Here is a 26,284-nt window from a genome sequence, read left to right on the forward strand (position 1 = left end):
GGGATCTGCTCTCTTGCTGAGGGTGGAAATCACATTCCAGTGGTGGAGACGGGTCAACCCCTGTGATTTGCCATGCTCAGCAAGAGCACTCGGGACTACTTTCTTAGGCCTCAAATGACTCACATTTGGATCCTCAGGGAATAGAAACTTTACAGTTCCTCTCTTCAACACACCAGCCTTACAGGACATGCAAATAAGATGCCCTTGAAGTTTCCACATTCATTAAAAGAAATTCAGACATTTGCAATCGGAAACATGGAGATACGAAGACTCGGATGTGACAAGAAGTCATCACCATAATTATGTATGTTATACAAAACGCTGCTTGCTCGGTGCATCCCCCCCCACTCCCTCACCCACCCCCACTTTGAAATGTTGACGGCATTGCATGACATATCTGGGCTGCTTATTATTTTACATTGCACCCATTGCTCCTTGACTCTGTCTTGGGTGGTATAAGGTATAAGCCTGAGCCAATATGCTGTTACTGATTTAAAGCGGATTATCGTTTGCTGTCCTAAGCCTCAGTGAAATCCTTTAAAATATTCATATTGGCAGACCTGGATTAGAAAACGAAACAAGACTATTTTTTTTTACCCATGTAGATTGGTTATATATATATATATATATATATATATATATATATATATATATATAGACAAACATGAAGAAACTAAATAAATTACAAAAACAAATCAATAAAAGATATGTAATACCATACAAATATATATATATATATATATATATATATATATATATATTATATATATATATATTATAACAAATCTACATGGGTATAAAAAAAAAAAAGTCTTGTTTCGTTTTCTAATGCAATATTTACTTTGTTTGGATGAAACTCAGCTTCTTTACAATCCCCACATGATATTTTCATAGTTAATAAGTGATGGAGTGTGTGTTGTAGCAATGCTAGATTAGAAAACACTTAATGCAACATAAACATCTGCTGAGTGATTGGCTGTTTACATAGGGCATGTGCTATCCATCCGTCCTCCGTCAACACATTCATACACATCTTCATATTACAGCCGTAATCTCTGTTAGCATGAGACTGGAGACAGCAATATTGAGAATTTTCAGTATTAGGTCGGTTTATTGGGTTCAAAACCATTTGTATTATTAGTAATCTATTTGTGTAGGCTACATGACAAATATTTTCTGTAATTCACATGCACATACAGAATTAAGTGTATGACTGAATATATGCACTTTTTCCCCATTTTTTCCATTTTTATACAAGCATTTATAGATTCATTCACGCTGACTTGAGCAAGACTTTCTGCTTTGTCAGCAGTCAAGTGGAATGTGCATCAGCCATGTCAAAGAATACATTTAGGTCATGTCAGGATTTCATCAGTTAGAATTCAGCTGGTGTGTAAACGCATGCCATTTCCAGAGTCTAGCATCATGCCTGTGAGCGCACTTGTCACATTCCTGGTAACTCAAATTTTTGGTGCTGTTTCGGTCATTCTTTTTTCAAATTTTCAAGTCAATTTTTAGAATGTCTTCTGATGTTGTGAAATGTCTCAGGGTCTTGTGAGCAAAGCAATGAAAAAATTCACATCATTCAAGTCTGTTTCTAAATGCTGAGTCATAAATCTGCTTAAACAATAACTTTATTCTGTGCCCCCACCAACAGACCCACTAATGAGGCATCATCAGGCCTAGAGGAATTCTCATTGTGTTGAGGAGTTGTTGGAGTCAACAGGAAGCAGGCTGACTTTGTTAAAGTGTGACCAGGTTTCATGGGGTGTCTGACTGATGACTGAACATGGTATGTGGTTTTTGACTTTAGGGCTTGACTTTTGATGCACAGCTAGCTATTTCTGTTATCAAAGCAAGTCGGTTCACAAGTTCTATCTAATCATTTGTAGATACAAATTGTACAACATGGTTTATAGGAATTAAACAGATATTTATTTATATTCTTAGAAGCAATTCATCTCTAGTTTCATATTTGTCAAACATGACCGTTCCCATGCAACTGGGACTCCTCTCTGTAAAAGAAAGGTAGCTTTATTTCATGACTCTTTTATGCTTTGTGAAAAAATTAAGTGTGATATTATGAAGACAAAATCTTTTCAAAATTAATTTGCTAAATTTTTCATATATTATATGGAGATATACTTATACTTCATCTTTTTTTCTACTTATTATTACAGTAGTGTTGGATGTACATACTATATATGTATAAATATTTTATAGTACATGCTATATATATTGTATAAAACTGTAAGAAATACATATATACATATATATACTTCTTACATTTTTATATATACATAATTTTATAATATATAATATTATATAATTATATATAATTTTTTACAGTTTTACTGTTAATAGAATAAAAGTTTGAAAAAGTCTAGTTGACAGCAACAAACAAGCCTGTACACACTTGCCAGTTTGTAAGTTAACTGTATATATGTGCCCATAACTTTATAGATAAAATGTTGTAATGGTTGTAAACCATTTGTTTTTGTTGTTTTTTCAAATGTTCAGCTAGTGCCCCGAAGTCTTTTGAGTTTGTAACCCCTTATCTAATGTCCGTAATGGAGCGCTCAAACTCCGAGTTTCCTCCCGAGAGTACATCATTTAATATTCAGTAGAGATACTACAAAATAAAGAATGCCGAAATGAAGTGAAGTGAGCTGAGCAGCTGCTTCTTACTGGACTGGACTAGATAAACATGCTTCTCACAAACTTTCATTTAGAGCTCAGTTAAATGCAAGAAGGCCAAGAACATCACATAATAGTTAGATGTAAATAAAAGAATCCTTCTCATAAAGACAGCCTGATGCATTTCCTTTATTGAGGAGACTAGCTGTGCAGCTGCTTCTATAACCAGAGATCATACATCAGTAACTATTTTATCACTAGTCAGAAAAGTGCTAAAACATCATAGTGCAAAAGAAGTCAGCTGGGGTCTTCTGGGGGTTTTGATTCTCAGCAAAAAAAGTATATGGATGGTAAAACTTCAATGTAAAATGGCAGGCTTCATGCCCACAACTGCTTCATGGGGTCAACAGATTTATGACACCAAGTCAGAGTCTTTGAAAAATGAACTAAAAAGCTTGTTCTCCATCTCACATAACATGTTTCTGAAGACTTAAAGGGATAGTTCACTAAGAAAAAAAGAAATAAATAAAATTCCTGTACTCACCCTCACGTTGTTCCAAACCCCTATGACTGTCTTTGTTCAGTGGAACACAAAAGGAGATGTATGACAGCCTCAGTCACCATTCACTTTCATTATAGCCATAGAGAAAAAAAAAAAAAGAAGAAAAAAGGATGAAAGTGAATGATGACTAAGGCTGCCATATTCTGCCCAACATCTCTTTTTGAGCTCTTCAGAAATAAGTCAGGTTTAAAATAACATTACATATATATATATATATATATATATATATAGGCTATATATATATAGGCTATATATATATATATATATATATATATATATATATATATATATATATATATATATATCTGCATTTTTTACATTTTTTAAGAAATATCTATTTAAAAGCCAGGTAAACGCAATGAACTTTCATAATTTATTTCAGAAATAAAAATAAAATTTTCCTCTACGCCAAAAAAAAAAAATAGATTCATGATAAGCTGAATTAAAGTAGAGGTAATAGCAGCTAGTGACCCAAATCTCCAAACAGACGAGACGATATCAAATAATGCAGGCTTAATTTCCAAACTACTTTCGCATCCCTTAATGTTCATGATCCCTCTCAGTCACCGCGCTATGTGACAGCCAATCAGCGGCTCTGTCGCTTAGACCGCACGAGAGAGAGAGAGAGAGAGAGAGAGAGAGAGAGAGAGAGAGAGAGAGAGAGAGAGAGAGAGAGAGATGCTCCGCACAGTGGAGGGGACACAGGCAGTCCTGACTCAGTCCACACAGTAGTGTCTTCACAGCGCTCAGGGGATACACATCGAAACCAGGACTACTGTCGACTCCTCAGCACTGAGGTGAGTGGAGGAAATTAACTGTAGCCTACTTACCTCATTTTGCGTTTAATGTAACGGCTCTGCTTTGAACATTTAACGTGTGACCTCAACAGTTAGATCTTAGCTTATTCCGTAGACTGACTTTCGTGGATGCGCGTGGATGATTATGATGGCTGTCAAAATTTGCCGGGATACTTTTTTTTTTTGCAAACTACTAAGCTACTTTTAAGTGATTTGTATCGCAGCGTGATACGTATCATAGCATCAAAACATATTATTACCATATTATTTCCTGTTAATTGTATTTCCAATGTACTGTTTTTAGTTTTACACGCCCAGATATAATAGGCTACTGCACGCGATAGTGTTGTCAGGGCCCGAACACCCAGGTGCGAGGACCCTCTTGGAACTGCTGTTTATTTACTCTTGTTTTATTTAAATGCGCAACTTAATATTTTAATGCAAAATGTTAATATGATTTCTTGAGGAAAGTTCGGACTATTGTAGTTGTAGCTACAACCTACCGTAAAAATGTTGTCATGTTTGTTTCCATCTGTCCATTTAACTTGTCAAAATAATAACTTTTTCATATTTTTTTTAATGGTTTCAACTTGATTTTCTTAACAAGTAATTCAATTCAAAGTGGGGAAAGGTGCAATGAATGTATCACTGCATATTGTGACCTGATGGTTTTACTTAACAATTTAGCTATTAAACTTAATTTTTTTCAGTCTTAGTGGGTTGACATGTTGTACAGTTTATTCACTGTCCATCTGTTGTGTTGCATGGCAGAAAGTAATGTCATTGGTTATTTTTGTTTCAACCAGCCTTTTTTTTTTTTTTTTTTGCAGAGGTGACAACAACCAAACAATAAGTGTATTTATTGTATTTATTTGTAAACCTGTTCCAGCATTCATCGTATTTCAGTGTCAGGCCTGTTAAAACTGAGTTATTTTTTTAATTGTGATTACCAGATCTGAAAAGTCATATATATATATATATATATATATATATATATATATATATATATATATATATATATATATATATATATGCTAGACATTATGCTTTGTGAGTACAATCTCTATAAAATTATTTTAAAATCCTCATCCAGTAATTATGAATGACTGAAAAATTAATGGAGAAGTCATGGAAATTCAATGATCAAAAGGTGTGGGAACATGTTCAGACTGTAGTACTGTTCAAGGCCTTTTATGTCAGGCACCTGTAGATTTTTGGGTGGATTGATTAAAGTTGTTCTATATTATATAAATTATTCATAAATTCAAGGACTTCTTCAGATTTTATTCTGAGGAAGAACCACAGTAGTTGCAAAAAAATGTCTAAAATTTGTCTTTTTTTTTTTGACAATTTAGTTGTATTTGTACAAAAATATATTAATATTTATACTTTCCAGTCACTGCGGCAATGCATTTTTTAATCCATTAAATTGCCGGATTTGACACGCTGTAAAAAATCTGGCAAATACTGGTTGAACAACTGTGGTCTTCAGAAGATGTGGTTGCTTCTAAGGTGTTTTACTCATACTTTGGTTGGATTTTAGGCCATATAGTGTACGTAATAAACAGCAGATCTGGTTATTTATGACAATTCTAATGTTAAGAATATTTTTGAGAAATAATAAGGCAACTGCTATGGGTTTATTCAAGTTGATGTTAGTTAATAGCATACTGGATGAAACGATATGCAAGTTTAAGTTCTCCTTTATTATTTTTATTTTTTTTTAATGTCAAACATGGGTCTTTTAAGAGATAATGGAAAGCCTACAACATCCAACAGCTTTTTAAAATACAAACATATCATTTGAATGTAATCATATTGAGAAATATATCACCTAATAATCAAAGGGTTAGAAAATGCTTGCAATTCTGTTTGGGTTCAGATATAGATTGCCAAATTGTACAAGATAGAAAAGGCCATATGACCTTTGACTTGCTGAAATTCTTTGACAACAAGCCACATTACAACTGGATGGAGAATCAAGTGCATATTAGTTGTTGTTGTTTTTATCATGGCCATTTTAATTAAATCTGAGAGTCTGTCTGAGAGGTTATTTATTTATTAAAAAACAATAGAAGCATTTTAATGGCAATTGTCATAGCGGTCATGCTACATTCAAACAAACAGATTTTAAAATATGATGTTCTAACAAACAATAGAATTTCTTTTTTGATCAAAAGTTTCACACTTTGACAGTCTTAATAGTTTGAGAGTTTTGCATTCTCAGATTGTGAGGAAGCCTGTATGCAAATGTTTCAGTAGTCTCTGTATGATAATTAGATCAGAGCTATCTGTCACCTGACATGACAATGGCCCAGTAAAAGCTGTGTTTGCTCGCAGGAGATGAAGCAGGATAACATTGATTAGCACATGCACATGATTAATTTCACCCAAGAGTGATTTATGAACCTCCATCATGCTTTTACCCCAATAATGGAATACCACATAAATACCTACAAAAATTATACTTTCAGACAATTGAACTAAAAAAAAAACTAAAAAAAAAAACACTATTCTCAAGAAAAGCATGACTTGGAGTTTAAGCCTTTTTTTCCAAGGTATGGGTAAATTGCTGTTCTTATGTGTAGAACACTTCCAAAATCAATAGAACAGTGTTTATCTACAGCCGCTTTAGTCCAATACGAGGCGATTGATTTTCTTTACCAATTCATCGTCCACTATCTGTTTTCGGTTTCCTGGCTTGTTGTTCTTGTTGTTTGCTAATTTGAACGGATGGGAACGGAGGGCCTGGCGACTGAAACCATGTCTCAAGTGAATCTTTAAATGGGCTCGCAAAGGAAAATATTCTTCAACATTTTTGTCTATGATAATAAGTTTGCATCTTCCAGCAGGGTGTTGTTATTTTCTTTCATCCACATATCCCTATAGGAAATTAGGATATGAGAGCTCTGGACGTCCTCCATAGATACTCAGCACATCAGTCAGTGTGTAAGATGACAGGGCAGATCACAGAGAGTGCGAGTTGGAGGGAATTTTGAGGGAAAAAATAGCATTGATGATGAAAAACAAACTTGAAACAGAATTTGCTATGCACAATGAATATTTCTGCCATTCATGCTGGTGCTTAAGAATAAATAAGGATCGCTTGCTTTCTTTGTGCTGAGTGCAGTGTGTAATAAGAATGCAGATGACAGAGACACCATGCTGGCGATCCTGCATTTATGTAAGATGATTTATTCGGTCAGCGCGTGACTGCTCTGAATGCGACCTGTGACTCTCCCCATCTTAATCACAGTGACCCTGGTGAATTAGCTTAACTTCAGTTCTGGATCTTCTGAGTGTGTGTACTGTGTACGGTTAATCAGAAGGGTGGGACACTTTTTGAATTAAACGTTTGCGGTGCTTATGTATCCTTCAGTCATCAGCGTTAAGATTTAGAGATGGTTGCTTTGATAAAGCGTTATTAGTAGTTCAGCACAAATTTGATTTTGCGAGTCTGGAGATCCTTTAATCGTAAATCCTCCTCAAAGTTTTTTATTTGTGTTTGAAGTGACTTGATTCATGTTCGCAGTGACTTGCTCTGCTCGGCTGTCTCTGCTGATGTAATCTGCTCTGGCTGGTACATGTCGAAGCGGAGTTCTCCACCCATGTATGCAGAGAAACATGAGTCCGCAATCTAAATTTTTTATAGTCATATACAAGACATCCCTAACTGTCTCCATAGGTTCGCCATTTTACACTAGGAGGGAACAAGTCCCTTGTGCATGGAAATTTGCGTGTGGCTAATCATCTGGTGGCTGGTGTTTGAAATTCAGCCCCATTGAACTCTATAGTGCTCACTGTGTGGCGATATATCTCCTTCAGCATAGCTTGTAACACAGTCTAGATTTGCATAACTGAGAAGCTTCCCCCCTTTGGAAGTTGAAACTGTGTCCACAAAATGTGGCGGCACCTAATTACTCACCAGAGCTGAGTTGTCAAGAATGGGCTATCTGCGCAGGCAGCATCCAATCATGTAGTCCACTTTCAGGCACAATAATAGGCCTAATGTCATTAATGTTCTTTTCAGTTGTCATGGTTCTTTCAATTGATTGCTTTCTCTTATTACGCGCGAGTCAGTCCAGAATGAGGCAGAATGTATTACAGCTCTCCAATTTTCAAACCTGCCCTGGACATGTGTGAAATGAATTACAGTACACCAGCACCGAAAATGTCCATTCTGTTGAGGAATCACAGTTGTCTCAAACCTAGATTGGTCAGACAATCTAGCCTGGATATTTTCTGCCGGTGACATCTCACACCGAAACTGCAATACTGATATATTTACCCTTGAAAAAACAAACTGTCATACAAGCAGCATGGCCCAAAAGCAAATAGTTATTAACTGGAAGACGACACAGTCAGAGTGTGGTCACAGAAAGGGCACATGCAGACCCCAAGAGCAAAGAGCAAGAAATACAAGCTATTACTGTATGGCTGATGTATTTAATGGCAAATGAGGTACAATCTGTTATTGGAAGAATACACTTTTTTTTGTAGGTATGCACAAATATCTTTGTCCCTAATCAGTGAAAGGAGTGGATTGACAATTCCTTTTCTTGTATTTAATAATGAATTGGAAATCATAGTTTTAAAAAAAAATGTGTGTATATATATATATATATATATATATATATATATATATATATATATATATATATATATAATTCTGGTATTTGTGTTACAGGTAATATATGTATTTGGTATCAGAGAGGTGACTGAGGGTCTGATCCATTTTAGTAATACAGTGCTTGCTCATTTAGCTCGGCATCCAGATAATAAATATGTATTTGCTTTGCATTTAATTAATTTGATGGTAGAACCAAATTAGCCAAGATTCATAACAGCTGTACAAGACAACTACTGTATGTCTAAGGTCCTGCTGAGTGTTGAAGCTGGCTTTTGCTGATGAAACTGCAAGCTCTTCTTTTGAAGATTGCATTCTCTGACTCCTGGTCTTCCTTCATCATATCTGGGTCTGTAGCAGTAAAATCCCCTACATCAGTTATCGGCTAATTGTTTTTTTTTTTGTTTTTTTTAAATTATGAGCTTATCAGTTACTTTTTAAATTTGTTGTTAAATTGTGCATGATATTTAATTGTGCATCTCCTATTTTTTTATACATTACCTTTGGCCACTTGAAGTAGTCTTTAACAAATCTGTAAATGTATTGTATATGAAAAAAATGATATTCATTGTAATACACAATATTAATGAATTAACTTAAATTATATATATATATATTAATTTAGACAAAAACTATTGTAGAATTTTTATATCCAATATTTATTGTTTATTGTTCCATAACATAAAAAATAATCGGCTTATCAGTTTGTTTTTAATTGGTTGATATTGGATTTGTGCATACTAATTTCTCGTATTTCTTCATTTAGATAACCTTTGCACTTACTTAAAGTTAACCTTTAAAATTACTGTTAAATGTAATATTTAGCATTTTCCAAAATGTATATCCATTTTTCATATTAATTATAATATACAATATTAATATATTCACTTGTAGAACCTAGCAATAAAACAATTATTATTATGTTTTTTTTTCTTATCTAGACATTGTATATTGTTGCATTTTAATATCAGCCATAATTGTTTATTGTCCATACTAGCATAAAAATCTTATTTTATAAGTCTTATCGTAACAGTTGACAAATCCAGGGCCGCCAGAGTACAGCTTTTCCACCGTTACATAGCTTGGTCCAAAGAAAGAAAGTATAAAAGAAAAGAAGTCAGTTTAATCAACAGCCTTTAACCTTTGCTCTCTGCTTGCCTTCGGCATACTGTATATGGTGGCTTTTAATTCAAAGAATTTTCCAGTTGCCAGTCACTGGGTTTATTTATTTGTGGTCACAGAGCATTGAGATTTTCAATTGTATTGTTGCGTTTGTTAATGTCAATAAATGTCATTATTGATTATTTCTGTTGATATATATATATATATTTTTCTTTCCTTGTCGTGTGGGGCCTGAACTATATCAACAAAGATGCAGAATCAAATGTCAGAGTATGTTGTGATTGCAATCACGATGACTTCTTGTGACCTTTTGAAATGGAAGCATTGTTACCTTGATTGTAAAAATCCTGTCTTTGAAACTTCTTTCCTCAAAGCTAGAGTAAAAGGCATAAAACAACACAATGAATTACGACCTAGTCAGGAACGGTTCCATTTAGATACCTTCATGAAAATCACGGCCATAAATTGAACACAGTCTGGGGGTTAAACAACCACGTCTCATTCTGTCTGAAACACAAGTCTCTTGTGTTTACCGAGGTAAAGGTGCCACACTTACAAGATGTTGTGAGTCTGAGGATGAGTTAATGGCATTGTCAAGTTGTAAAAGGGCCTTCAGGGTAGAACACACAATAAATATAAACTATGATCCGAGAAAGAGTCTGTTTGACTTTGACAGCCTCTGCAAAAACTCCATTAGCACCATGTTTGTGATCTGCGCATTTGTCAGTCATGGAAGTGACAAGTAAACAAGCACGCATGTAAACGCGCACGCACAAAACAACCAGACGCGGATACATTTGCATTGCAATGGGAGCTGCATTCCAGGGCTGAATCACAATGCTGAAGGGAGGCTTCTGTCTCGTAGGCTCCCGCGGAGTTCGTTACACACGCCGTAAAACTGCTGTTCCCACGGCTTCTCCTTTGCCTCATGAGGGGAACCCTAAAACAAACACCCCACTATGCTGTTATGGGATTACAGGGAAACCTTTCCAGCTCCACTGTAAACGCCAGGGCCACACTGACACAAAGGTCAACAGGTGTTTTGTGCTATCTATTTGAACAGTCTGCACGAATTGACAAAGGAAGGACAAGCTGCAGTCTATCACGCGACGCTCTCGTGAGCAAATGAATGTTATGCGGCTAAATGGGGATTTGAGGTGCATTTGATTTTAGCAGGTTTGGCTAAATTGCTTTAATTCAGCACACAGGACGGTCTGCTCCAGGCAATTTGTGCAGCAAAAACACACGCTTTCACCGTCTTTATGGCCGACCAGGAAAAGCAGATTCTAAGTCAGTGGCACAACATTGCTTCCAGATCACATTATGGCCTCTCTCGTTACGTAATTAAGAGGACCCATCTGGTACGGGCAGCGCTCCCTGACACTAATTGTGTTGGTGTGCACATGGCCATCCCATTGAGCAAAAAAAGACCTCCAACATATGAATCCATTATCTCCTACTGTTCAGATTAGGGTGCACATGTTTCCAGGGAGATTATGGTGGAGGCTCGGGGGACGCTTGTGTCTTGTAGGGTCGAGACTTGAGGATTAAGTCTATGGTGTGGTAGCCCTGTTGGTTAAGCACTTCCAACAATCTTGTCACATGCCGGGAGTATGTTACAATATGCTGTTATATCAAGTGACTTCTTTTATGTGTGTGTAGACTAGAGATAATCGGTTTAGGACGATATTCATACATTTCATACTTTTTATGAATATGTTAGGGGGTTCTTTAAATTCCCCCTGTGGTGAAAATCAAGCTGTTAATGTTGTTTATATGTCTATGTGGCGTTTTAAAATGCTTTAAGACAAACCATGTGCGAATGCATAAGTCAACACCAATGCTGAGTATTTTCTCTTTAAAACTGCAGTGATCTAAAGACAGTCTCAAAAACGCGTTTTGAAATCGCTGGTGTTTCTGACGTCACAAACTACCTTGTAACTAATCACATCAGCGTGTGATCGTCAATGAGTGGATGTCTGAGCTGGTATGAGTGGAGGCCTGGCTAATTTGCATATTCATAGAAACTCGCATACTAAATGAGGCAAGGGTGTAGAGTTATATTCAAACTATTTTAAGGCATGAAGAATTTTTTTTTAAGGAAAAAAAAACTTTAAATATGTAGTTTTTTCATTATGATAATAACAATAATTTTTATCATTATTATTTTTGTATTGTTATAGCTAAATAATGTGCATTATATTTTATTATTATTATTATTGCAAATAAAAATGGAAATAAAAACAGTGATACAAATAATAATAATTATTTTTATTATTATAGTTAAATACTATGCATTATATTTTTCTTATAAAAATAATTCTTATTGCAAATGAAAATGAAAATAAAAGTGATGATAATAATAAAATATTATTGTTATAATTATTGGCAAAATCATATGAATTATATTTTTATCATAATAATAATTATAAAAAAAAATAATGCATATGTTGTAGTTTTAGTTCATTTGCGTCAAATAGCAGAAATACAATAGGCTATTTCAAATTTTGTTTGGATACTTAATTCCTAACATTAAAAAATCCATCAGTATCGATCATAAAACCAGTATATCAGTTGATTGTGTGCTGTTGTATGATACTCCAGTCCCACAGTAGGCTATATATTTATCTTCTTACTATCACTGATTTATTTCACATCTTAGCCTTTTTGCCATCAGGTAAACGTGTTATTGCATTTAAACCTCAAGTGATGTGTATAAATAGCCCTGGCAAATGTAGGGTAGGTCAGATATGGGGAAAAAAACGTATGTCTAAAATGAATAAATCAATCATCGCTTACAGCCGAGCTAGAGTGTTGCAGGATAAGTGATACCTTAGCATTCGAAAAGGCTGTCTAGACAGCCCTTTCCCCCCAAACAGACAAATCAATATATATTGATTACCCGCTATGCCCTGGGGAATGACACGGATACGCTGCTTGGCAGGCAAGTGCACCAAGCGGACCGAAGAGGAGCTCGAATCTGTTTAAGTGTGCCACCCTGACTGAATTTGTGTTCACCTGATCTCGACTTTGCCTCTCATGCACTGTAGCTCAGTGGTAGGAAGAGAACCACAATCAAACATGGCACATGTCTCCTACCATTTGCTCGAGAGAGATGAGTACTAGCTAGAGAGTTTTCTCTTGGTGTTTTCACTAAGATGTGATGTAGCCAGAAGGTACGTGAGAATTTCTTTGCAGAGGCCACAAAAAAAAACAAAAAAAAAAACAGATTCGCACAGCTCAGAGAAATCAAACATTTATGCTATCGCTATCATGAGACGCTATATCATATACCTTGGCTATGCAAACAAGAATGACCTATTTAAAAAACGTGACGTCTAGTCCTTCTAGTTAATGGCTGGTGGTCCGGTGACTTATTCATTTTAATAGAGAGCCTGGAGACAGTGTGTGGCATTAGCTAGCTCTGTTTCTCTCTGCTCTGCTGGTCTGTGTTCCTGCAGCAAGAATTGTTACCTGTCGCCTCCCTTCTCGCTGCCCGTGGCTGACATTCTCCTTCTCTCACTCCTAATTGCCCCTGTGGGACTTATCAGGGCTGCTGTGGCTGTCTGCAGCGTGGCAGAGCTTTCAGCGAGGGCCGTGCGAGGGCCCCCGCCTCTCTCTCTCTCTTTCCTTCTCTCTGGCACTTCCTGCCGACTGACCGACTCCCCGCGTCCTCCACAGGTGTCGCCGGTCTTCCTCTTCCTCCCTCAGACCCTCACCTGTCAGCCCCCACTTCGCTCACGTTCCCAAAGGGCCTCTGAGGGTACTGTGTCTTTGAGAGAAATATATATAAAAAAGAATACAAATAGGACATGTGATGTCTCAAGGTCAGACTGCATGGTAAATTGTCTGATCTAAAAACAAAAGCAGATTACGTTCAGGGACACGCGAGTGAGGTGCTGTTGAGGTTAATTTGTTTTGTCTGTGTTTTGGATAGCAGACAACCGTGGCGCAGTTTATGGCAGGCACCCTGAGAGTTAATTTCTTTATTGTGCATTAATTGAAACATGAAAAATGTAAACATGCTAGTGTAACGGAGTCAGTTTAAAGGTGATGTGTGTCATTTATTCCATGTGGGCTAATTTTTTAGAAAAGTGTGAAGTTGAACTGGTTGCATCTGGTTGTTTGAGATTCCACACCAGTTTGACACTGCAACATTGCCTTAACCAATGGGGTGAGTTTGGGGCGGGACTGTTTGGTTTGCGACCAATCGCTGACAGGGGGAGCGTTTGGATAAACTGTTATTATTTTTGCAGTTCGATTTAGTGATGCTAGTGATACAAACATTGCATACTACAGCTTTAAGTTAATTGTTAGTTTACCAAAATAATATATTATCGTATTATTTGGGCTTCAATAGTCATGTAGTAATAATAATAATAATAATAATGATGATAAAATAACCAGGGGCAACCAACATAAAGTTTTCTAAATCCATTAAAATCATAAAAAACATAAAACACTAACATGTTACCCCTTTTTTTAATTTTAAATTGGAAATTGGAAGTCGCTCCAATGCAAACAAATTAAGCAAAGATCTTATTAAATTTAAATAAATAAAAAAAATCTTACAGGATGAGGTTAATAGTCATATGTATTATAACCCTCTAGTGACACTTTTACGTAATGGCAATGGCGGGTTTAAGGATATGGTGCAAAAAAAATTATATTTATAATTATAATTAAAAATTATTATTTTATATAAAATATTATTTAGACATTATAATTTTTATTTTATTTTAGTTAGGTTTAGAATCATGAAAATATATTTTTTCCCAGTAATGTTATTTTGTCTTCTTTTTTTAGTTTACGATTATGACCTTGGTTTGGAACGATGATGACAGATTTTTTCATTTTTGTGTGTATTCTTTTTTTTAGGAACTCAATCATGACTTTCACAGTATAAGACTGATATAAAGAGTCTGTAGTGATGTGGATCAGCATGTATCAAATGACACATTGGTGAGGCTGTAAAATGAAATGCTGCGAGAGACACTATGTGAAACCATAGTGTCCCATTGAGTTGTCTTAGGTTTGTGCTTATATTTAAAGACAGCAGGGGAATTTTCATCCTTCACTATCCATCTCCCTCCCAGCAGGATGGACTTGTAAATGAACGAGCAGACATTTTGTGCTGGAAACTGTGTCTGTTCAGTCTGACACACCATGTAACAAAACCGCTTTAGATCCAGCTGAGTTCCCCCGGCAGGACTGTGTCAAGGGATTTGCCAGGTCACAGAGCTGAGCAAAATGGCTGCCTGAGTTTGACTAATGTGCTCCAGGAGCCCGTTCTCTTTGCCCAGGAGTTTTGGGTGGCTGCAATTCATTAAAGAGCAGCATCCGTAAACTACAATTGTTGGACATAACAGGGCCCGCATCTCCCATTTTGCTTCCCTGTTTGTACTGAAATGCACACATAGAATCATGCACACACATACAGTATGTTTATACATACGTAGAGCCCCCATAATAATTTCTAGCTCATTGACTTTGACAGTAAATCAATATCCTGTGCTATCTATTGTTACCTAATTCAATTAGGCCAATTCATAAAGCAGAACATAATGGAGCTAATGGAAAATGTTATTAGGGGAATAGCTGCACCATTTAAGTCATACACGGAACTATGAAAGTCAATTCGGCATCGCAATTGTGCATTTCCATCTGAATCGCTGGCCCTCAGCCGTCGCTCTTCCTGGATGAAGGGTGATGTTGACCTGATGCATTTTTACACTGACGGAGAGAGGTGCGCCAATGTCGCAAGCAATATTGTAAATCAAAAAAGCAGAGGTACTTAAATGCGATTCATTGAGAGGCCCACGTCTCCCCTTCACCACTTTGCGCAATCACATTTGCAATCTGCTTGATAAAGTGCGAGAGGGAGCGAGGGCATGCGTTCAGTCGCAGACAAAGCCTCAGATTGATGTGGAAACAGGAAACGTGCTGATTGCTGATTATTATGTGGTGGCAGGAAGCTTTTGTCTATCAGACTGTCATTCCAGCAGGTCAGTTCAGAGCCAGCAGGCTATTGTGACCATGCATGCTGATAAAACCCAACACGCATTGGTTGTTGTTGTTTTTTCAAAGAAACTCTGAATTAATAGCGCTGTGAGTGGTTAGATCTTTAAAGCAGGGCATTTAGAGAGCATGCGTATTGATTCATTGATTACAGATTTGTGAGATCTCGCCCATTGGCCTGCTTTGCAGTATTTTAAAAGTCGGGGGTTAATGGCTAGGTGGGGAAAAAAGCCTTTCTGCCTTTTATCGTGATGGCTGCAGCCCTTCGAATGGCCTCTGCTTTTATACTTTGTGAATGTGGGACGCCAATTATATAGATATCAGAGCATCGGCTACAAGACTTGCAGTGGAACTGGTATCTTATGGAGAATGTTTCAAAGATATCTTTAATAAGGGGATGGCTGTCATATGATACAGGAGCTGAAGTTGCCTTTAATTAGGAAGGGAAGCATTCCCAGCAGCCCTAGGATAACACTCTGAGACTTTGCCCAGTAACTGATTGTTTTTCAATTAGTTTCTATCTCTTATTGCAGGTACTGTGTGGCTCGCTGGCAGCAGGAAGGACTATGAGGGTGGCTGCCGCCTGCACTGCAGAGCTCTGTAACTTTGGCAGATAGGATCATTATCCCCCTGTAAGACACCCTAAGAGCCGGAAAGATGAGGACTTGGATTGTACTTCTTCTGTGGGCATGTGCACACAAAACTGTGAATGCAGTTGCCCTTTCAAGAGAGCCGGTTCGAAGGAAAACCAAAGAAATTGAAGGACCGCAAGACAAAGAGTTGCTCAGACGTTCAAAGAGAGGATGGATGTGGAGACAGTTTTTTCTGCAAGAGGAATACACAGGAACAGATCACCAATATATTGGCAAGGTAAGAGATCATGTTTCTATTTCAGAGTATAAATGTGGTCTGAGCAATGCTGGAGTAATGTTGATAGAGTCGATTGCAGAGATAGATTTGGTTTCATCACTCCTTCTAATTCTGGCTTCTGAGGTTAATAAACCAATAAATAAATTTGAATGATCAAAACTGTGGCCAAGTCATATGTAGGGATCTCCAGCGTAGAGCCTGCTGGATTTGAGATAAGGAGCTGGGTGAAATCTGACCTCCCTGGTACCTCACACTTCATCTGAAGCTCAGAGCTGTAGAGGATCAAATATTAAAAAAATGTATAACAGTATGCTACTGTTTCTTATTGCAGAAGATATCAAACTTTGGCCATCAGGTGGTAGGCGACACACCTCAGGATTTACACTAAATAAGGTTGTTAGATGAACCTGTTAATCCGTTAAAAAGTTCATTTAAAAAAGAATTTATTGCAAACAGAACATGAAAGCCAAGACAATTCGTATTATTGTGGCAGTGTTTGAAATTTATATGAAATATCACACCAGTGTTAAAAATCTGAAGATACTAATAAGTGGATCGTAGTTTACATTTATGGCTGAAAACCGATAAATAGCCCATATTAAAGCTCTGTACTACCATATCTAAATAAATAAAAATTAAAAGATTTAAAGCTAAAATCAATTTTATGCTTTATAATGTACAATATGAAAAATGTATAAGATTACATTAAACAGTGTTATTAAATTATTAGATTTATTAAAGATTAGATGATGCAAATGTAATATCAATGTAAAAATAGGGGAAATTAACATATACAATTACATAAAATAATTGCAAAAAAAAAAAAAAAACATACAGTAGTACCGATATATTGTGCATCCCTAAATATACACTATCATTCAAAGGTTTGGGGTTAGTAAGATTTTTATATAATTCCTTTGCTCAGCAAGTACAGATTAAATTGATCAAAAGTGACAGTAGAGACATTTTACAAAAGATTTATATTTCAAAGTAATGCAGTTTTTTCTACTCCTGAAAAAATGGTATCATGTTTCCACAAAAATATAAAGCTGTTTTCAAAGGATCTTGTGGAACTGAAGACTAAAGTAATGACTGCTGAAAATTCCGTTATTTTAAGTTGTAATTATATTTCACTATTACTGTTTTTACTGTATTTTTTAAAAAGTTTTGGTGAACTCTTACCAACCCCAAAGCTCTAAACCAGGGGTGGGGAACGTCCGGGCCCCGGGCCGTAACCGGCCCGCAAAACAGTTTGATGCGGCCCGCGAGTCAATTCCTCCCCAAAAAAAAAAAAAAAAAACTTCAGAAACAAAAATCTCAGCAATTACGTTTCCTGTGATAGAAAACACAAAATAGGCAAAGTGGCAAGCAGCACGAGTCCACGAGCCGTGAGAGCAGGGCGAGGCCAGTAGCGCGAGAGTTAATGAGTCACCTGCGCGCCGCAAGTTTCACACGGATGAGCTTCGGAGACGCGCGCGCCGTACCGGTTTCAAGTTTCTCACTGATCAGCTTCGGGGCGCATGATCGGAACGAAGACAGCGGAGGACCAGGCATGGACTTTACTGTGTGTGGTGTGCGTGTGTTGTGTGTGTGTGTGTGTGTTGCGTGTGCGTGTGGGTGGTTGTCGTCCACGAGGGGCTGCTGCTTTTACTTTCGTTTTGTCATTTGCGTATTAAAGTGGAATAAGTGGCCGACAGCAAGTGGAATGAGTGGCCGACTAAAAAAAATATTTTAACTATAAGCAACCCAATTTTTTCTAGATCTGTAGCCTATTATTTCCTTTGTATAATGAGCTTAAATATTTCTGCGCAGTCGTGTGATTGAGTCTGCCTGATTAACATTATTACAATGTATTCCTATTTAACTCTGATATGTAGCCTATATATATATATAAGGTCCTCGAGTCGAATGTGTTCGAATATTTCACCAGAATCAGCCTTTTCACAGTTTGTATCACTCCGCTTGTCTGTGTTTGCGCAACTTGCATCATTAAGCCAGTAGGTGGTGACAAGTGACTGTCTTTATGAGTGAACAATTGAAATTTAATTGAACTGATTTAATAGTGCCAAAAACATTGATTAACTCAAGAAAGAAACAAGTTGCTGAAACCAATCTTTAATGCTAAAAAGTTTACATCTATGCAAAATAATCCTTGAAAGATTTCTCATTTAAGGCCATTCCTGTTTGGAATATGTGATTGTGTATTGTCAACAATAAACAGAAACATTCTGCATTTCCAGTTTGTAGTGTGGATCATTCATTTCAACATTTATCCTCATTCTCTTGTTTAAGAATCTGTTATCTGCTTGATAATTTATGCTACTGCCTACTGACATGCTTTTAAAGCTATTGTTATCAAAAAATGTTGGCCTTCAAACACCTTAAAATGCACATATGTAGGTCCGAGAAATCTAAATTTTCTCGGGGGAGCATGCCCCCGAACCCCCCTAACTACCTCACATTTGAATGTGTGTGTCTGTGTGGTAATATGGGCTGGTGTGGCTACAGTGCCAGGACTGAATTTTTTAACCAGTATGTCCCCTGCATATAGGCCTAAAATATACATTATTCTCTGTATCGAATCATGTTATCTTGTTACCCACCCCCACCCCCTGATGTTTCGGGCTCAGCCCCATGTTTTTAAAACCTAGAAACGCCCCTGCTCATTACAATGGCCCTTAAAGAATGTTAAAAAATTATAAATGGCCCTTGATAGGAAAAAGGTTCCCCACCCCTGCTCTAAACAGTAGTGTATGCTATACAATATTGAATATTTATTAGTTTGAATTTGATTGTAAAATATATATATTAACAAGTGCAATAACATGTTATGTTGTGCTGTGTGTTTGTAGAGGCTGTTCTGCATGAGGCCAGTCAAGGAACTGATAATGGTCTTTACATAGTGGAATCTAAATATAAACGTTATAGTGAATTAACTCTGTGGTTCTGATTTGATCTGGTGGTACTTGGCCTGAAAAGTCTGAGAACCACTGGTTCAGAGACTCGAAAGCCTCGCAAAGGATCACCAACCAGTGGATTATTCATGTGAGATGTTGCAAGTGCTTAATTCACAAAGCTCTCTTTGTTGTTATGGACATTATGTGCCTGGATCATGTAGCAGTCAGTGTGTGGAGTAGAAGCAGCCATTTCTATAATGTTCAGAGGGAAAATCATGTAGAGCATAAGAGCCATTGTGTTTGAATGGTCTTTTGTATTTTACTACCCTATTTTACTGTAACAAAGCGGCTTATTCAAGTGGAAAGAAGTGTCAAATCATTCTCTCACTCCTCTATCAGATGTATTTGTCAAAGCTAATCACATCCCACCTTCAGCTCTAAAATGAGATGTTCCTATCACTCAATTTAATCATTTTGTGTAACAATAGTGAATAACACAAATTCAAAACTGCTTTATACACACATAGAGACAAGAAGTAAAAAAGTTTGATTACCTCATAAATATCTGACAAAAGTGGTTGCACCAAAATACACCATGCAGCAGTGTCACTGTTCATAATAGACAGGCATTCAGCTTGATTGCATATTCAGGGTGCTGTACTTTCATCTGATATGCCATCAGAATTCAATTCCACAAGGACTCATTTTCACATATTTGCCATGGAGTACCTGTCTATTGCTACATTCCCCCTGTAGTATTTCGTTATTGTTTTATTCCTTCAAAATCAACGGACATTGAATACATTCAGGATATCGAATGCAATACATATTCATGAGCCATATCAACGGCAGAATGAGCGGAGGTGCTGATGAAATGCTTGAATTGCTTCCTCTCAACAGCTTCACTCAGATATGGATAAAGGAGACGGCACAGTGATGTACGTTCTCTCAGGTGAAGGTGCGGGGACGATCTTTGTGATAGATGCCAACTCAGGAGATCTGCATGCTACCAGGAGCCTGGACAGAGAGGAGAAACCTCTCTACTCGCTCCGAGCTCAGGCTGTCAACAAGAAGACCGGCGTCCCACTGGAGCCAGAGACCGAGTTTATTGTGAAACTACACGACATCAATGACAATGAGCCCAAGTTTGACAAGGAGGTTTATACAGCGTCCGTACCTGAGAGGTCACACATTGGTAAGATTCGGCAGCTTCAAAAACAACCACTGAAAGTCTTGTAGGTGCATATGAAGTATATCAATATTGTAGAAATATTACAAAACAATCTATTGCTTAGTATAGCAATATAAAACAATTGTAACTTAAATGATTAGGAAGTCTTTCACTTTTTGAGTCTTATTATTTACTCTCCTGCATCTGGTTCCAAATCTGTATGAGTTTCATTCTTCTATGAATACTGAGATAACACAATGAGATATTTTGAAGAATGTGCAGGTCACTATTTTCCATGCAGTTTACTAAATGGTTTATAGAGCTTTCAAGCTTTAAAAAAGGATCCAAATTTAGTCATTTTAGTCTTTATTCACTGATAATCTTCCCCTGGAGAACTATTAATTGCTGAAACTGGATCACTGAATCAGTAAGTTGAACTTGAGAACAAAAACAGACAGATTCGTGAGTGAATCATTCAGAAATTCAATTCCTTAGTCATTTCCTCCTTTATGCTTTTCACTGAAGAACGAAAGTCATAACAAACATCATGAGAGCAAGTACATAATGACTATAGGTGAACTCTAATTTCTTGTTTTTCAGGCACCTATGTCACTCAAGTTACCGCCCAGGATGCAGACGATGAAATGTTTGGCTACAGTGCAAAGCTAGCCTACAGCATCAGCCAGGGTCATCCGTATTTCTCAGTAGAGCCAAACACAGGTCAGTCCATGTTGAACTGTTATATAATAGACAGAAATGGCGAAATAGAAAGAGAGAATGTGTATCTGTATGATTTGAAATGGGGCAAGGGTTGCACTGCAGCTCTGTCGTTCAAGCAATTTAGCCGGGAAAATTCGCCCAGCGAGTTTAATCATTGCTAATGTGTGCCCTGGAACATTTCCCGCAGAGGTCTTTGTTTAAACAAAAGAGAAATAGAAACACAAAAGCTCCCATGGCAGATTAGTGTCCAGCTTAACACTGATATGCTTTAGCCCAGATGGGACACGAACGATGATGTCCATGAGCACATGAAATCCTAAGACTGAAAAAAAGGGATATTCATTAGAGTTGGGGGTTAATCTGAGAACATTTGTGCCATTCAAAGAAGCAGCAGGGCTTGGATTCTTCTTTACGTGAATTACTGGATTTGTCTTTTGCCTTTTTTGGATCTAACCGGGACATCAGGCATACTTATGTTCAAAGTCAACGTGAATCACTGTTTGCAAGCCATTTTACTTCTGTAATGTGATATAACAGGATGTTCAATGAGAAAGAATGTAGGATGGGACTTGATTTTATCCAACACAAAATTAATTGGGTCATTAAAAGTGGGCGTTACATATCAGAAAGTAAGTTTGCTAATCAATCCCATTAAAGCTATTTGGCTATTGGTTAACATTATCCAGTAGCTTGCATTTCCTAACTGACATCAGAGGAAAAGTTGTTACATTGATTAAAGATTATGAAGACAATAAAAAAGTCAGTATGAAGACAAAAAGTCATTGTGAAGACAATAAAAAAAAAATATATATATATATATATATATATACATATATATATGATAAAATTGAATTATGATTACTTGCTGTTTCATTTTTTTTTTATTAGTTTATTTATTTCAATTTCAATTCAAGAATTCAATCCAACTTGTACATTATGTCTTGTATTATTTTAGAATTCTTACTGTGAATCTAAAATAATTATTGCAAAAAAATTACTGGTCCAACACTGTCAAGCAAATCCAACAGTGTCTTACTCTGAAATAGCTTGTCACCAAATTGGTTTAGCTTGTAAAACACCGGTTTTAATAATCCAAGGTCTTGTTTCTTCAGAACCTGCAGCGATCTCTCAATCAGCAGCTGCTGCCCGTAATAATCTCTGCGGCAAAATGTCAGTCTCAGTGCATGTACGCAATTAGTTCTGCACTGTTCAAACACAACAAAGACTCAGCTGCAACTGCGGTCTGGTGTCGTCCATCTCCTAGAGTAAGGAACTGGGCTGGATTGGATGTTAACAAACTAAGTCATCTTTACCTCAGGTATAATCCGGACAGCTTTGGGACCTTCCGATATGGACAGAGAGCAGAGGGAGCACTACCAGGTGGTGATCGAAGCCAAAGACATGGCCGGCCAGAAGGGGGGCTTAACAGGCATCACCACAGTAAACATAAGCCTCACCGATGTCAACGACAACCCCCCTCATTTCACACAGAGTAAGCATGCATAGATAGCAAATATATATGTAAATTCGTAAATATCAACAAATTGATGTTTGCACAAAACATAATTCCAATGATTCTTTTCATTTGTATGAGTCTTGTATTTGGAATAAACAGCAAATATAATACACAATTTTAAAAAACAAAACAAAGACAAAAAAACAATTTTTTGTCATTGTGGGAAGGAAAACGGTTATTGGTAAAGCTTTACCAACTGCGTGTGTGTTAATCCTGATTAAATGGACAGAGTGGGCTCAGTTCACTTACTCTTTTGTGTTTCTCTTAAAATAATCTATTCTTTTAGCCTGCATGCAAATAGAAAATGCTTGGAATTTCTGGAATGCAGGCTATCAGCACAAAGCGGATTTTCTGCGGGCAGCACAATATCGGCCATTTTTTACAGTAAAGAGAACACCAAGAGTAGGTGAAAAAGCTTTAAAAAGCACTTTAATTGGCTACAGTGTTAGATACAGGGATCGGATATGTAGATTTACAAATGCAAATGGTCAAATGAGATTTGTTCCTCCAAACTCTTCTTTTATGTTCTCTTGAACAAGTAAATGGTCTCTTGTTGCACTATACAGTGTAGATCCTCTCTCAAGAGAATTCACGGATTCAAGCACAAACCCTGACATTAACATTATGTTCCCCAGGTATATATCAGTTCAGTGTTCCAGAGCTCACCAGCGTAGGATCATCAGTTGGCAGGATCGAGGCTGTGGATGCTGACGTCGGCAGAAATGCAGAGATGGACTACACCGTTGTTGGTGGAGACGGTCTGGATGTGTTCGACATCAGCACTGACAGGAACACCCAAGAAGGCATACTTAGCGTAAAGAAGGTACAAAGAAACTTTCTTTCGTGCTTTGAGTTTGAAAACAGAATTTTCACTCATGCAAGTTTAAGAAGCTTGTTTTTTTTTTTTAGATTAAAAGAGTTGCACTTGATGGTTTGTGAATAAAATGGGAATGAGGGATGAAAATTAAACTCGGAGTGGGTTGTTTATTCCTGTGAATGTGTTTCCGTTGCAGCCTCTGGACTATGAGAAGAAGAAATCATACTTGCTTCAGATCAAGGTCCAAAACACACATCCAGACCCACGCTTTCTGAGCCTGGACGCTAAGGACATGGCAACTGTCAGGGTCAGCATTGAGGATGTGGATGAGCCCCCACAATTTGAGAAAATCAGCTATATTTTTGAGGTGAAAGAGGACGCGGCTGTGGGCACAGTGATAGGATCGGTCAGTGCCATGGATCCTGACATACGCAGCAGTCCGGTCAAGTAAGGGCTTTGCATTAATATCATCCCATCACATTGTTTTCATCATCTAGATTTACAAGATCACCATAAATCTCTTTAAATGCACATTGCCCAACACACAATAGCCTGACAGTAGCTTGCAAGCCTCTTAAACCCCTGCCTGTTTCTTCCCTTGACCTTTTGATATCTGCAAAACCCTGAATAATCTGTCTGAAGCTATAGCAATATGAGTTTAGATGGACTGCTTCCTCGGAGCATGTTTATTAAATTCACATTTAATTCAAGAGGTCCTTCAGTCGCAGCATTTTTATGAGATAATTGTAATAAACTACAATTATGAGAATAAATGAGGATATTATCACTGTCCAAAGCGCCCTAATGATAAATCTGATGCAGAAGGCTCAGGAGGACAATAAATGGATGTTTTTCCCTCCGGAGAACACAGTAAATAAGAATGCAGAATGGAAGCGCAATTAAGAAGCCCTCTGCAGCAGAGGACAGGACTTCAGGGCTGGTAATTATCAGGGACATCTGAAGCACGGGCAACACTGTCGCTCTGAACATCAGGAGGCTAATTAGGAAATTGAACAATCCCACTGATTGATTACATTTGAAAGGGCAATATTGTGATCTTCTGGTGAAAGAAGAACAAATGGGAACTGGGCATGTGTGGGCTCAGGGCACTGGGATTTCATGCAGTTATAGCTGTGGTGTGCATCAAGCATCCTCAAGTGTCTTCTGCTCTAAAGGTTCAGTTGTCTTAACGGTTTTGTAAACCAGTGTTGGGGAAGCTGTTTTGCCAAGTTACAGGCTAAATTAGAATTTAAAGTAGTCAAACTAGTAAATGCACTCTTTTGAAAAAAGTAGTTTACTTTACAAGATACTAACAAAAAGAGCTCACTACAGAAAAAGATGGTGCAATATCTTTTGAAATGTATATGTATATGTATATGTATTTTTCTGGCAAACGTCAATTAAGTTTTACTGTCACTATAGAGATTTCTATGACTTTTTATTTTGAATACTTTTGTAATGATTTTTGATGGCTTTCCAGGCCTGGAAAACACCATTTAAAAATTCCTTGGCATTTCCAGGTTTTCTATGACAGTGGAAACTCAACTAGGCTGAAAGATTTTTACTTAAACTGATCAATTTAAACTAATTACAACTAAAATCTATATTTAACTAAATATTTTTGTTGAAATAAAATAAAGAAGACCTAAAATGCCACCAAGGATTTTTGCACAGGGACTCAGATCAAATAGTTTCAATTACTGATACTCTCACTAGGATAAATTGGACTTTCCAATGCTACATATGAGAATGAAAGGGACAAGTATGGGAGGAGTGGGGATCTTATTATTCTTCCCTACAAAACGATGATTATGACAACACTGACAGTCTTGCATTTTTCCCAGAATTTTTAATGATTTTCACACTCCATTTTCTCTGAGCATAATTGAGCCAAACCGATTTGTCACAGGTCACATCATAGTTTAACTGCTCTACACTATTTTGAAAAGAACACTGTCGCAAACACATTGGAACTGGTGACAATTGAGCTGAATGGTTTGACTTGCAGGTATTCGATTGATCGGCACACAAATGTGGACCGGGTTTTTGGTGTCTATGCTGGGAATGGATCTATATTCCTGCAGAGGCCTCTGGACCGAGAGGAATTCGCTTGGCACAACATTTCAGTGATCGCAACCGAGTTCAGTAAGTAACTCCATGCGGCTCACAGCCGCAGTTCATTTGGAATGAATTTAGGTTGTTAAGTTCAAGTCATCCAGCATTAAATTTCTCCAGTAAGATTTCCGCATTTTCATTTACCATGACAGCTTATATTGACTAAATATATTAGTTTACTTTTTTAAATTAGAAATCCAGTTTCCTTCCGTGGCTCCAATAATGTGAGCTTCTATCATCTCAAGTAGTCAACCATCATCTGCCACATCTTTTTAACGACACTTAGACAACCCAGAGCAGACCAGCCGAGTGCCTGTGTACATCCGCATACTGGATGTCAACGATAACCCCCCTATTCTGGCATCCTTCTACGAGACCTTCGTCTGTGAAAACGCCAAAGTCGGACAGGTAAAGA

At 37.2% G+C, this 26,284-nt stretch overlaps 1 protein-coding gene across 1 annotated transcript in view; it reads left to right on the plus strand.

Moving 5' to 3' along the window:
- Positions 1-3,868: 3,868 nt before the first annotated feature.
- cdh6 (cadherin 6) overlaps positions 3,869-26,284 on the plus strand; it is a 31,689-nt gene continuing 9,273 nt past the window's right edge. The window contains exons 1-9 of the mRNA XM_081374369.1: positions 3,869-3,996; positions 16,297-16,633; positions 20,431-20,725; positions 21,302-21,421; positions 22,740-22,913; positions 23,573-23,760; positions 23,951-24,201; positions 25,763-25,899; positions 26,156-26,277. Coding sequence (XP_081230495.1) covers positions 16,421-16,633; positions 20,431-20,725; positions 21,302-21,421; positions 22,740-22,913; positions 23,573-23,760; positions 23,951-24,201; positions 25,763-25,899; positions 26,156-26,277 — 1,500 coding nt within the window. The 5' untranslated portion in view covers positions 3,869-3,996; positions 16,297-16,420. The remainder of the gene's footprint in view (positions 3,997-16,296; positions 16,634-20,430; positions 20,726-21,301; positions 21,422-22,739; positions 22,914-23,572; positions 23,761-23,950; positions 24,202-25,762; positions 25,900-26,155; positions 26,278-26,284) is intronic.

The sequence above is a fragment of the Scardinius erythrophthalmus genome (genome assembly GCF_964197995.2).
Source record: "Scardinius erythrophthalmus genome assembly, chromosome: 9".
Classification (NCBI taxonomy): domain Eukaryota; kingdom Metazoa; phylum Chordata; class Actinopteri; order Cypriniformes; family Leuciscidae; genus Scardinius; species Scardinius erythrophthalmus.